Below are 12693 nucleotides of genomic sequence, written 5' to 3'. Positions count from 1 at the left end.
ACTGTGTTGTACACTTGAAACTAATGTAATGTAATACTGTGCATCAACTACCCTTCAATAAAAAATAATTATCTAAAAAAAAAAAAGCATCAAAAGAGAAATTATTTTAAAGTACTTTGGTCTCATCTTGTGATCCTCCTAAACTGGCGACAAACTCAAGATACACCTCCTTGATGTGTTTTGGCACATTGCATGTGTGTTCCTTGGTTTTTGTTTTTAATTAAGGCATCATTGATATACAATCTTACAAAGGTTTCACAGGAGCAACACTGTGGTTATTACATTCACCTATATTATCAAGTGCCTCCCACACCCCATTGCAGTCACTGTCCACCAGCATTTACATAGTGATTAATGATGTTGAACAACTTTTCATTTGCTTATTGGCCACCTGTATATCTTCTTTGGAGAAATATCTATTCAAGTCCTTTGCCTGCTTTTTAGTTGGGTTCTTTTTTGTTGTTGTTGAGTTATAGAAGTTCCTTGTGTAGTCTGAATGTATACATTATCAGATATATGATTTGCAAAAATCTTATCCCATTCCATAGGTTGTCTATTCACTCAGTCGATTGTGTCCTTTAATGCACATAAGTTTTAAATTTTGATTTAGTCTAATTCATCTTTGTTTTACCTTCGTTGCCTGTGTTTTTACCATCATACCCAAGGAATCATTGTCAAATCCAATGTCATGAAGTATTTCCATGTTTTCTTCCAAATGTTTTATAATTTTAAGTTTCATGTTTAGGTCTTCAAAAAAAAAAAAAAAAGTCAGAAGTTCCCTGAGCATAATGTCCTCCAGCTCCATCCACGTTGTTGCAAATGGTAGGATTTGTTTCTTTCTTATGGCTGAATACTATTCCATTACGTATAAAAAAAAAAAAGCTGGAAGTTCTCCAAGCCAAGAGTCAGTAGGTATCTACCTGCCAATCAGTTTGAGTAATTGTATTTGTTTCATTTTGTTTTTTTAAGGGAGAACTTTTTTATTTGTGAGCCGTTTCCTTGTTGCTAAGACACTGGTCCTGAGGCAGCGTCCCCTTCTGAACAAATATAACCACTGATGTTCATTGTGAGAAGAAGCCTTTACTTCTTAATTGTACTTAGTGAACTCTGATAGTTTAAAATACATAGATTCTACTGAAATCTCAAAATAGCTAATCCTTTTTTAAAAAGGTATTAGCACCTTAATGTTATTTCTTAAGGGCTAAAACCCCAAGCTGATCTTGTCCGATTGCCACAGTGACCGTGAACCCTGTCATGTAACACCTGCATATGATATCACCGAGTGCAGACACACTGTTTAGAAGGAGGCCTGTTGTGCTCAGTCTGGTACTCTCAGCCAGCCAAAGAGGACAGAAGGCCAGGTGGCTCCCTGTGTGGCCTCCCAAAGAGCTTGGATGCATTTGGAGTTATTTTATAGAATTAATTGTTACCACTTCTTTGAACTCTCAAAGCCCCATTATCACACATTCCCACAAAGGAGATAGTGTTGGTAGAGCTTAGCAAGAATCATTTGATCGATTGCAGTTTCCCAAGAAGTTCTGTTCCCACGTCAATCTAAAGATACTAAGCTTGGTCCTATTTTTAAAAAATACCTCCAGTGAGGAAATTTTCCTCAGAAACTTCAACTCTATTTTACTTTTTATAACAATCTTACAATTATTTTCAAGACCATGATAAGAAAGATACGGTGTGGATCTCATCAATATCTTTCTTAAGGAAGCATGACTCCCTCTGAAGGTTACTTGAGACAGGACATGAGAATGTCAGATTCTTAAATAGCCTTCCAAGCTTTTCTACAAATTTACTTATACTATTTTGCAGAGGAACAAATAATTAAACAGAGATTTTTTGGGGGGCTTGGATTTCCTAAGCCAAAATGCAAAATGATCCAATGCTCTTTTGTAGCATCTTTCCTGAGAGATACTCTACAATCTTGTTTGTCTTTCTGAGACAATTGTGAAGCTGAGGAAGATGCATGCTTCATTTTTTAAAACAGCTTCATTGAAATAAAATTGCTATATAAGAAAACTGGACATGTTTAATATATATAATTTTATGACTTTGGAGATATTCATACATATGCAAATATGAATTTGCAAGTGCCTAGTGTGATCCAGTCTTTCTCTTTAGGTAAAACAAGTGATGAAAACAATTTTAAGAAGCTTTTCCATCTTTTAAGATAATCCACTCATCTAAGTAGAAAAAATAAAATGAAACAAATGTTATGGGCCCAAATTAAAAGTTAGTGAACAGGAGCCCCTCCTTCTAATTTATTTTGATTTAAAAAAGAAAGGTGCCTACTCCATAGAAGTAAACAAGAGGTATGATACAAATTGAATTGTACATAGTACCTAGTATATAGCATGAGAAACAGGAAGTTTTTCTCCAAACATGCCAGTAAGCCATTAAAACTGAAAGCCATTTTATTTATCAATGATGTCAGTACTCAAAGTTGTCCAGTTAAAATCTACTTTCTCTTGAAAAAGAGAAATACACTGAAAGGAGATACAAATAACTTAAGCGTGGCATCATGATTCCCGACAGCAGAGAGAAAGTCTATAGCAGTGATTATGGGAAAGGGAGTCACAGGGAAGTGTGGAAAGCTTGAAAAGGCCCAGGTATGAGGGCCAAAGGAGGGAAGATGTGAGCTGAGTCATCATAGGGGTGAAAAGGGAGAAATCTGAGGAAACGAGATGTGTGCCTGTGGAACATACATCTGCAGAGGCACTACAGAGCAAAATCCAGGTCTAAATCCAAGTACCTGATTTAAAAAGAAAATAAGACCTAAAATAAGAAATGTAAAGCTTAAGTCTACAAGCTTAGTCATGTAACATCTAGAAGTTTCCTTATTTGTTCATCACCGTTACTTTCTCTATAAGCCTACTGAGCAGAAGGTCAGGAACAACAAATACATCCTTTCTTCTCAAGTTGTACAGGGGCTCTGCACAGACTGCGGGCTCAGCTGAGATTACAGTGGGAAGAGCTTACTGAAGCAGGACTGACAATAGGTCTTGTCATTCTGCTCCCTGAAGACGCCCTTTGACAACTGCGTCAGGCAGAAAGCACACACAAAGTGCTCAGGATGGAACTTGTGGCCCATGGCACTGATGCAGCGGCCAATAATGGGCTGCCCACAGCCATGGCAGAGGGTTCCTCGGCGGCAGTGGTAATGGAGCTCACAGAATGGACGTCCATCCAGTTCAAAGAAGGAGCCAGTAGGAAAGCTGCTGAAGCAGTCCTGGGGGTGAGAGAGAGAAAAGGAATACAGGTGTGAAGAAGTAAAGCATCATCAAAGGAGACCTTCCAGCCTTGAAAGTCCTGCCAGTTACCTGCCAGGTGCAGGAATTCACTCAGCTCCTTGATAAATGGAGGCTACTTGCCCACTTGCAACACAGACAAGCAAATGCCCACAATGGATGCTGTGTTTTTTGTCCCTGTTAGGAAGCCCACATTAATTCCTCATTCCAAGTTGTGAACCCAGTTTCCAGCTACAGTTCTGCCTCTCAGAGAGGAGAACCCTTGACTTTCCCTAAATCTGAAAGATAAGTGAGTATACAGACCCCACAAACAAAGCATTCTGGGTGCCAGACAGTGTCCATGGCTGTAAGGTAGTTTTCCAACACTGGGCGGTTGCAGCCCCCACACTTGGGTGAGAACATGGCTAAGAAATCCTTTCGGCAATATGGCTTCTTGTCCTTCTCATGGAAGCCTGGAGAGACAAAATCAAGGATTCATGGTTGAGTTTGAGACCTTAAGCCAAGTTGGAGAAGAGGACTGTGATATAAACTCTCCCAGACTCAGTTTCCTTATATTCAAAATGAGGCTAATAATAGATCCCTATCTTAAAGGGTTGTTAGAGGAAATACATTAAATAATGCAGGTAAAGTGTTTTAGCATTGCACCTGGCTCAAGTAAGCATTTAGTAAATGTTAGGGCATTTAGTATTAGTAAGCATTTAGTAAGCTATTCTTCCTTGATACCTTTATACTAAGTATTCCGTTGGCCTGCCCAGTTCTGCCCCAGGCCTTGATATGGTTAGTCTCATCTTGTGATTCAGAAAGCAGCTCAAATGTCCTCTTATCAGAGAGCCATCTCTTGAGCCAGTATCAATTACTTCATCCTTTTTTACTGTCTTAATGTTCCCATGAGGGAAACTGACCACAATGATTTCAGATAATGGTAAATACTATTATCTCTGAGAGAAACTAGATATTGTGGAACTTGCCACATTATATCTCCAGTATCTAAATCAACACCTGGGGGGAAAAAAGCCTAATATTTAAACATAATGTATGGTTAAATAATAATTTCCAAATGAAGTACAATCTAAATGTTACAATTCAACCCATACAACTACCTGAATTAAAAATGGATGGTTTTCTTCCTACCATTTGCAACAACATGGATGGAGCTAGAGGGTATTATGCTCAGTGAAATAAGGCAGGCAGAGAAAGACAAGTACCAAATGATTTCACTCATCTGTGGAACATAAGAACAAAGCAAAACTGAAGGAACAAAACACCAGCAGACTCACAGAACCCTAGAATGGACTAACAGTTGACAAAGGGAAAAGGATTGGGGAGGGTGGGTGGGAAAGAGGGAGAAGGGGAATAAGGGGCATTATGATTAGCACACATAATGCAACACCGGGGCAAGGAAAGACAGTATAGCATAGAGAAGACAAGTAGTGACTCTACAGCATCTTACTACGTTGATGGGCAGTGACTGTAATGGGGTATGTGGTGTGGACTTGATAATGGGGGGAATCTAGTAATCACAATGTTGCTCACTGGACCTAGACAAATAAATGGATGGATTCTTTAATCTGGGGGTGAGAAAACTGTCATAAAAATGGCTCAAATATCAAAAGCAAGTTAAAAATTAACTACATTAAAAATATAGATGAATGATTTGTGCATGACCAAAAACCACCAGAGGCAAAGCCAAGACAAGGACAAACAAGGAAAGTATTTGCTAAATATATCTCAGAAAAATATAGCTAATATAGCTAAGACAAAGAGTTACTAAATGTATGTATGATTTCAATTATTATTTTATAAAATTAAAAAACAAAGAAAACTAAAACAGAAAAATTTCAATCCCTAAAATGTTGAATCGAGTTGAAATAACTTGTGTGTATGTGTACATAAAATTGGTGATATGACCAAAGAAAAAGCAGTAATTCATTCAAGTGGCTTTAAAACACAGTATTTGACTGTATAGTCCTACTGGGTGTATTCTGATGTCAAAAGAGTTACAAAGAAATCTTAAACTGTTTTCAGGCATAAAGCACATACACAGTAATCTTATTTGCATGGTTTATATTCCTTTTTTGAAATTATAGGTAGATTTATAATAAAGGAAATAATTATAGTAATGTACTAATTCCTTTGGTAAGCAAGAATTTCAGTGTAAAAAAATAAGTATAAAATAAAACAAGAAAAATGCAAAACCTGTAAACTTACACTTAAATTAGAAATATCAGTATGAAATCATGATTTTATTTAACTTTATAAGTCTAGTTAACATAAAAAATAGACATGACTTATTTTTCTGTTTTAAGAAAATAGATTATAAGCTCTGTCCACTGAAGAACCTAGAAGCAATGACATCCCCAAACAATGAACACTCTGAGTACCCAAGCTATGGTCTCTAAGTACCATTTCCTACTGATCTCCTTGGAGAAACAGATGATTCCAAGTATGAGACAGGGATGACATGATGAGCCTGATATATCTTGATATTCCAAGCAGACAGGAAGATATCACAGATTATTGGGGTCATGTTAAAAGGATATCGGAACCAATCTGAGGGGGCCACTAATGGCCTCAGATAAAATAATTTCAGCATTAAAAAAACTACAGCAACTGATCAAACCTTATCAAATACATATAATTCCATGAGTTCATAGTGATATGTAAAAATAAAAACTCATTAGTGTCCACTGGGTATTGTTAATGAACCCACTCTTTACTCTTATAAATTACTCTTATAAGGGGAAAGGGTCAAAGAGTTATCACACCTTTTCTTTATGAAATGTATTTCAAGATAACAAAATAGTTAATGATGTTAAGTTACATTTTTTAAATTCCCAGCTAGTAAACATAGGAGGAATGATAGAAAATTCACCATTTTTCAAACTATGATCACTGGACCTAGACAATGATAATTAGTAGGAAACTTTAAAATGGAGATATCAGACTGGCACTGCTTGAAATCAGTGGTCAATCATAGCATCAATAAAAGGGGGTCAATCAGTCATTTAATATGATGTAGTAAGAAGTACACAGCATCCACCATCGGAAATCTATTGTTGCCCCTCATCCCCCAACATATTGAACCTAAACCTAATCAAGCCTCTAGGTCTAAACTAATAGTTTACAGAAAATACAGGACAAGGTGAAGGAAGCTGGGAGTAAGACCAACAAGTCAAACATCATCATGAGGAAGCAGCCGACCAAATCAAGAATAAGGAACATTTCAGAAGACAGTGGGTTCTGATTTCTTAACAAATTGAAAGTATAAAAAAGTGGAGAAGAAAGGATATTATGGAATTAAAAAATTTTGAAAAGCAAAGTGCCAAATGCAATGCATAGAACTTGCTTTGACCCTGATTCAAACAAACCAAGTAAATGACATTTCTTAGAAATCTGAAAAATTTGGAGATGAGTTTTAAACATTAATGAGGAATTTTTAATGTCATTAAGTGTAAAGGTAGGTATTTTTTTTAAGTTCCTATCAGCTAAACATGATGCATGCTGAAATATATAATGATGGGAAGACATGATTTCTAGGATTTGCTTTTAAATATTCCAGCAAGAAAAAAGGGTAGATGGGTGGGTGGGAGTTAGATGAAATGAGTTAGGCAAAACACTGATACTTATTGAAGCTAGGTAAGGAAGCACTTTAGTGTTTAAAATTTTTCTTAATAAAAAATTTTTAAAATCAATTTGTTAAGACATAAGTGCTTTTTCTTTAATACTTCAAATTTTCACTGTTATGCACATGTTAGAAAACCCCTTATCCTGAGTCTTATAGATCCTACGTTCAGCAAAAAGAGGATGAGAAACCTATGGTGATTATTTTTTTAAAGGCTGTAAATAAGTCCACCTCATAATAGACAAATAGCCCAAGAAGAAATACTTTCTGTAGTAATATGTTCAACATGAGTAAGCCATGCAACCCAAAAGAAAACAATAAAGTTCTAATTTTTGCTACTTAGTAGTTTAACTTCTAGTTTTAGCAAAGTGGTAAAAAGAGTGTTAAATAAATATACCCAGTGCTGGAAAATATATGGAGTGATTCACAGGTTGATATATTGCTGATGATAAAGTTAAATGTTATTATAAATGTTTTGAAAAATCATTTAATAATGTGTATCAAGAAGTAAAAAAAAAATAGATATCTTATTCCTGTGAATTAACCCATACAAATCATTCAAAAGAAGAAAGGGTTATGTTTAAAGATATGCTTTGCAGCATTACTAAAACACCAGAAGCAGTCTAAATATACTATTAGGAATGAACATGTTTCACTGTTTCCAATATTTAGAACTATAAATAATGCTTCAATGAACATCTTTAAGCACATAATCTTCTGTAATTTGTTTACATAAAGCTCAATGGCAGAATTGATATTATTAAAATTATTATTATAAAATTATGAAATAACATGGAGAAATGCTTATGTGAATAAAAAGGAGTTTTAGGTACACCATAACCTATAGTGTGTGCATATATATATATTAATATATATATATTAATATTAACATTAATATATATTAATATTAATAAATGGAGAAAAACACTGGTAGGGAACTTTTTTATGTTGTATTAGGTTAACAAGGTAACAGGTTATAAGTGAATATTCCTGCAAGGCCTTTTTTTTTTACATTAAAAAAAGAAAAAATATAATAAACCAATTCATCTTCAAGCACTTACTCAAGTGTTATGCTCCCTCTGCTTTGAAAATCTCTTCACCAAGATATCCAGATGGCTTGATGCTTTTTACTTCACTCAGAGGTATACTTAAGAGAAGAACCGGCCTGACCCACCCTATCTCAAATAGTACCTTATCACTCTCTCTCTCCCCTAACATTTAGAGTAAGTTTGTGAGTTGGCTAGTTTGAGTATTGTCTCTCTCTCTCTCTCTCTCTCTCTCTCTCTCTCACTCTCTCACTAAAAGTATGTATGTACCATGAGGGCAGAAACTTTGATTTTTGCCACTGTGTCCTAGTATCTAGAATAGTACCTGTCACATACATAGTAGTCGCTCAATAAATATTTATTGAATGAGCACACATGTGAACAATGTTACAATAGCACAATTGAGACCATCAGCTCCAGAAGTATGTTGTAGTTTAGGTATCACTCTAAACTGTAGGATTAACTAGAATATGTACAAACAGGTGAAGTTTTCTTAGAGTATTTACTAGGAAATTTCTTAAGAGTATTTACTAGTATTTCTTAGCATTTACTAGGAAAGTCTATCTAAAATGAAGATGAACATTAGCAATCCCGTTTATGCAGCACCTGCTTTTCCCTGGTTCCAACTGAAGGCTCTACCTACAGTCCTAAACTGAAATTAGATTCTTCACAGCAACCCTCTCCCATTTTACAAGACAAGGAATTACATATAACCAACAAGTCAGTGGGGGCCCTGAGATTCAAATCTAGGCCTAACTTCAAAGCCTCACTTTGATGTCACACCCCTAATTTAAATGCATCCTATCCTTGACCTCTCTGTGGGTGCTGATAGTATCAGCTGCACCCAAACAGCCTAACTCAGTAGTTTTGTAATATGAGAGCTCTACCAACCCCACTAAAATAGCAGGTAAGAAAAGCATGCACAGAAGATTGGAAAGCAGCCCACCCAAGAACCATTATTTCTAGAAAACCTCTTTGATAATAGCAGCCAGATAAAAAATGGCAATAGGAGCAGGCTGAGTTGGGACACAAATTATGTGACTGCAGTTTTTCCACTGTCCCCAGGCACTTTTTGATATGCCTTGTCTTGTTCAACTATGCTGTCTTTGAAAAGCAATTTACCAGACTTCTGAGGTTGACAGATCTAAGAACCTAAACTAATAATTTTATAAGCTGTCCTGTGTTCTAATTCTAAACCCCTGAGACACAGAAGAGCTCACTTTGCTTTTTTCACTTTGCCCAAGAATGTCTAGAGTCTGATCCTGTGCAACCGAATGCAGGAAGGCCTACTATTTAAGAAAAACAAACCAACACCCACAGCCATCTTTCTTGCTTTTGGATGGCTCAAAATGCTGTCAAAATACCATCACCTGGAGAACTTGTCAATATGCAGATTGTGGGGCACCGCCCCCAGAGTTTTTGATTCAGTAGGTCTGGGATGGAGCCCAAGAATTTGCATTTCTGACAAGTCCTCAGGCGACACAGATGCTTTATAAAGCAAATGACAGAAAACTGAGCTTGCCTAGAAGTAGGGGTTACTTGAAAAAATTCTTAGACATGCCAACGGACCTAGGAATGACCCTCACCTAGGTATCTGCAGGGTAGTTTGTCTAAAGAATAAGACAGCAGTGAAGTAACAGCCTCTGTTTCAAATCAGGTGAGTCTCAGGAGAGGAATCAAAAGCAATCAGCCAAACTTGCTGTAATACCCCTGCATTTAGTAATCCAATAAATTGAGAAAGTTTCAGCATTTACTTTCCTGGAGGCTCTCTCTGGGTCCAATTACCTCTGGAGGATGGAGGAGAAACACTAACAATTAAAAGTGTCACAGAGAGAGAAGGTGTTTATACTCCGGTGAGACTGAGCCTCAGGGGGAAAGTAGGGAGCAACTGCTTGGCCTGGATAATGAACAATTAAAAGGGAAGACAAGGCACCAAGGACCTGGTCCCTGCGGGAGGATGCTCAGGCCTGATGTGCTTAGAAACCTGAGCCTTAAAGAGGAATTCTCTGAACTGAAACAAAAATGCAGATGAATTAAATTTCCCAGAGGCTCAGTGGTTAAGCTGTCATTATAGAAACTGTGTGTGACTATGTGGCTTGAGTAAGGCAAGATGTCACCTAATTAATGGACTAACCATGTGGCAAGAGACCCATTTACAGACAGGGAAGGTACAAAGATACAATCCAAGAGGAGTTTCTGATTAATAAATGGATTTTTTGGTCATGTGTCTCAATAAACATGTTTTGAGTGTGGCTGCATGTTTTCGTAAAGTCAGAAACGACCCCACCAGCCTTGTCTGTCTAGAAAGGGGCCCAGTCAAGAACACTGAGTAGTAGCTTCCTTTATGGTGCTTTCTGGTCTTCCTATGGACAAGTTATTTTTCTTTTGTATTTAACTTATGTCTCTTCTTGAAATATGTCTCCATCCTGTTGTTCTGCTCATGGGTAACTCCCACATCCTAATCATCCATGGGCAGTATTCATTTGCAGACTGTTCTGCTTAACTAATTCTGACTTCTATGGCTACCAGTGCAATATAAATATACCATGACATATTTTAATATGATTTAGATTAAGCTGCAATGAAAAATGCTACTTAACTAAAGTGCAACCTAGAAATGAAATACCTACCCATTTGTGAAAAGCACTGAACAAGCTTCAGTGAACAAGCAAATTATTACAAAGGACTTTGTTAGTGATTCTGTCAGTGCTAATGTATCTGGGTCTGTCTTCAAATAAAGTATATCATGTTGGTGCCAAAAAGTTAAAATATCGAATGGCAGCAGAACTGCATCTCTGTCAAGGGGAGGTTATGCTGACGTAGAAACAAACATAAGAGTGTGCAGAAAATGAGACACGTGTTTCAATTCCAGTTCTTTGACTTTCTAGTTCTGCGACCTTAAGACAATCACTTTACTTCTCTGAGGCTCAGTGTTTCCATCAATAACTAGATAAAATGTAGAACAAAATTACTCTCACAAGATTGTGGAGGGGATTAAACAAACAAGATTAGGGATATACATAATAGCAGGCCTGACATCTAAGAGAGTCTCCATTGTTGGTGAAGGGCATGACATATGGGATGATCTTCTCTCGCTCTTCACATGATAATTTATTTAAAACAGAAAGAAAAAGAGAAAAGGCACATAGATGCCATAGATGAGATATCAATAAAATTTCCCCGTATTTAAAGTAGGTATAAGACTGGCAACTAGCTTGGCAGAAACAACACAAGTGAAACACATCTCTGCAGAGGGGAGGCGCCAATGAAATTCAATCTGGGGCACCATCACATCAGGCAGGCCCAGAAACTGAAGGCATAAAGTAGTTTTCAATGCTGGTAACAGGATTGGTTGAAAGTGTGAAGAGCAGTTAGCAGATCAGATCCCCCACCCTATCATAAGATGCAGTGACTAATTCTGGAAATACCAAACCAGAGAGTCTCAATGATCAGGGATACTGGGCATCATGAGGAAAGAAGTCAGGCTTTCCCCACCCCCTCCCTTTATTTTTTGTTCTCAGAATGCTCACAGAGAACACATCTCTGGTAAAACTGATTCAAGATAAAAGACCTAGAATATAAATATTCAGAGGTTCCCCAGGAAAATGGCCAGAACATACTACCTGAGTACCATACCATTGAGTCCACCAGTCAACAAGTTCTGCCTAAATACACAGAGCTTCCAATGAGCATTTTAGTGTCTCATTCTTAAATAGCCAACAGGCAAGTGAAGATCAGCAATAGATGGCAAAGGAGGTAACAGGATGTAAGGCATCCCTCAAAGTAGATAGCTAAGGACTGTTTGCACAATTCTTGAAGTCCTCACTCACACTGAGGATATAAATCATGTAAAGAGGAAGGAAAACTGTCTGGATTCCTTTGGAGAAAACTGTGCTATGAGCGCTCCACCCCTCACCCCACAAGAAGGATGAAGTATGGTTCCAGTTAACCTCAAGTCAAGAGAGAGACTTAACAGGACCACTCAGAGCTGGGTGTGTGTCCTCTGCCATTAGTGGGATACAGTTGATGATATTTCACACAGCCTTCAAAAAGCCCGTAGGTGAGACTCCATCTGAAGGGCCTATGGCAGCTAAATGGAAAGATGCAGCTGAAATTTAACTGCAACCTCACTGACTGCAAGAAAAGAGTGCATGTTTCACATGGTCTGTATGTGAAAATGTAAGTGAGGGAGATTATCTGGGACAATCATAAGCTTTTCTAAGAGATCACAAGAAGGAAACAATGAAAACCCTGCAAAAATAACCTGTGTGGAACAGATCTTCCAAGAAATGTGCGCCAAGGGGAGATCAGCCAGCCAAGACATGTGAAAGGCAAACAAGAGTTTGCAACTGGACCTGTAAAGAATCCACAAAAAGCATTCAAGAAAAAAAAAAAACATTTGCCAGGTCCAAAGAACATGCAGAAAATTTATGACAGGACTAGGCAAGTTAGAACTTTCTTGCCCTCCAGTTTCATCTTCCTCCACCCTGTTTCAACCCTGGAGGGGTCGGATATCAACATTAACAATAGGGGTGAGGGTGGTGGATGCCAAAGGCAGGAAAAGAGGGATGAAAGGCTATAACCCCCTTCCCTCCAGCAGCTTAAAGTCTCCACCAGGGGACAGAGTAACTCTCACTTTAAATTAAGTTGGAAGGTTTAACTATGATATAGACTGAATTGTCTAAGGACTTAGTTTTGTGTTTTGTGTCTTAAACTGATTTTCTATTTAGAACTGTTTAAGAATAATGAGAAAAGACATGGGGCTGCC

At 37.4% G+C, this 12693-nt stretch overlaps 1 protein-coding gene across 5 annotated transcripts in view; it reads right to left on the bottom strand.

Moving 5' to 3' along the window:
• Positions 1-2401: 2401 nt before the first annotated feature.
• LPXN (leupaxin) overlaps positions 2402-12693 on the bottom strand; it is a 39324-nt gene continuing 29032 nt past the window's right edge. For all 5 annotated transcript variants that reach the window (XM_057507055.1, XM_057507054.1, XM_036880435.2 and 2 more), the window contains 2 exons: positions 3561-3709; positions 2402-3238 (listed from right to left, as the gene is read on the bottom strand). In XM_057507055.1, coding sequence (XP_057363038.1) covers positions 2969-3238; positions 3561-3709 — 419 coding nt within the window. In that variant the 3' untranslated portion in view covers positions 2402-2968. The remainder of the gene's footprint in view (positions 3239-3560; positions 3710-12693) is intronic.

This window comes from Manis pentadactyla, chromosome 9 (genome assembly GCF_030020395.1).
Source record: "Manis pentadactyla isolate mManPen7 chromosome 9, mManPen7.hap1, whole genome shotgun sequence".
Lineage (NCBI taxonomy): Eukaryota > Metazoa > Chordata > Mammalia > Pholidota > Manidae > Manis > Manis pentadactyla.
The sequence above is the reverse complement of the archived record's forward strand: the minus strand, read 5'-3'. Positions and strand labels throughout refer to the sequence as shown.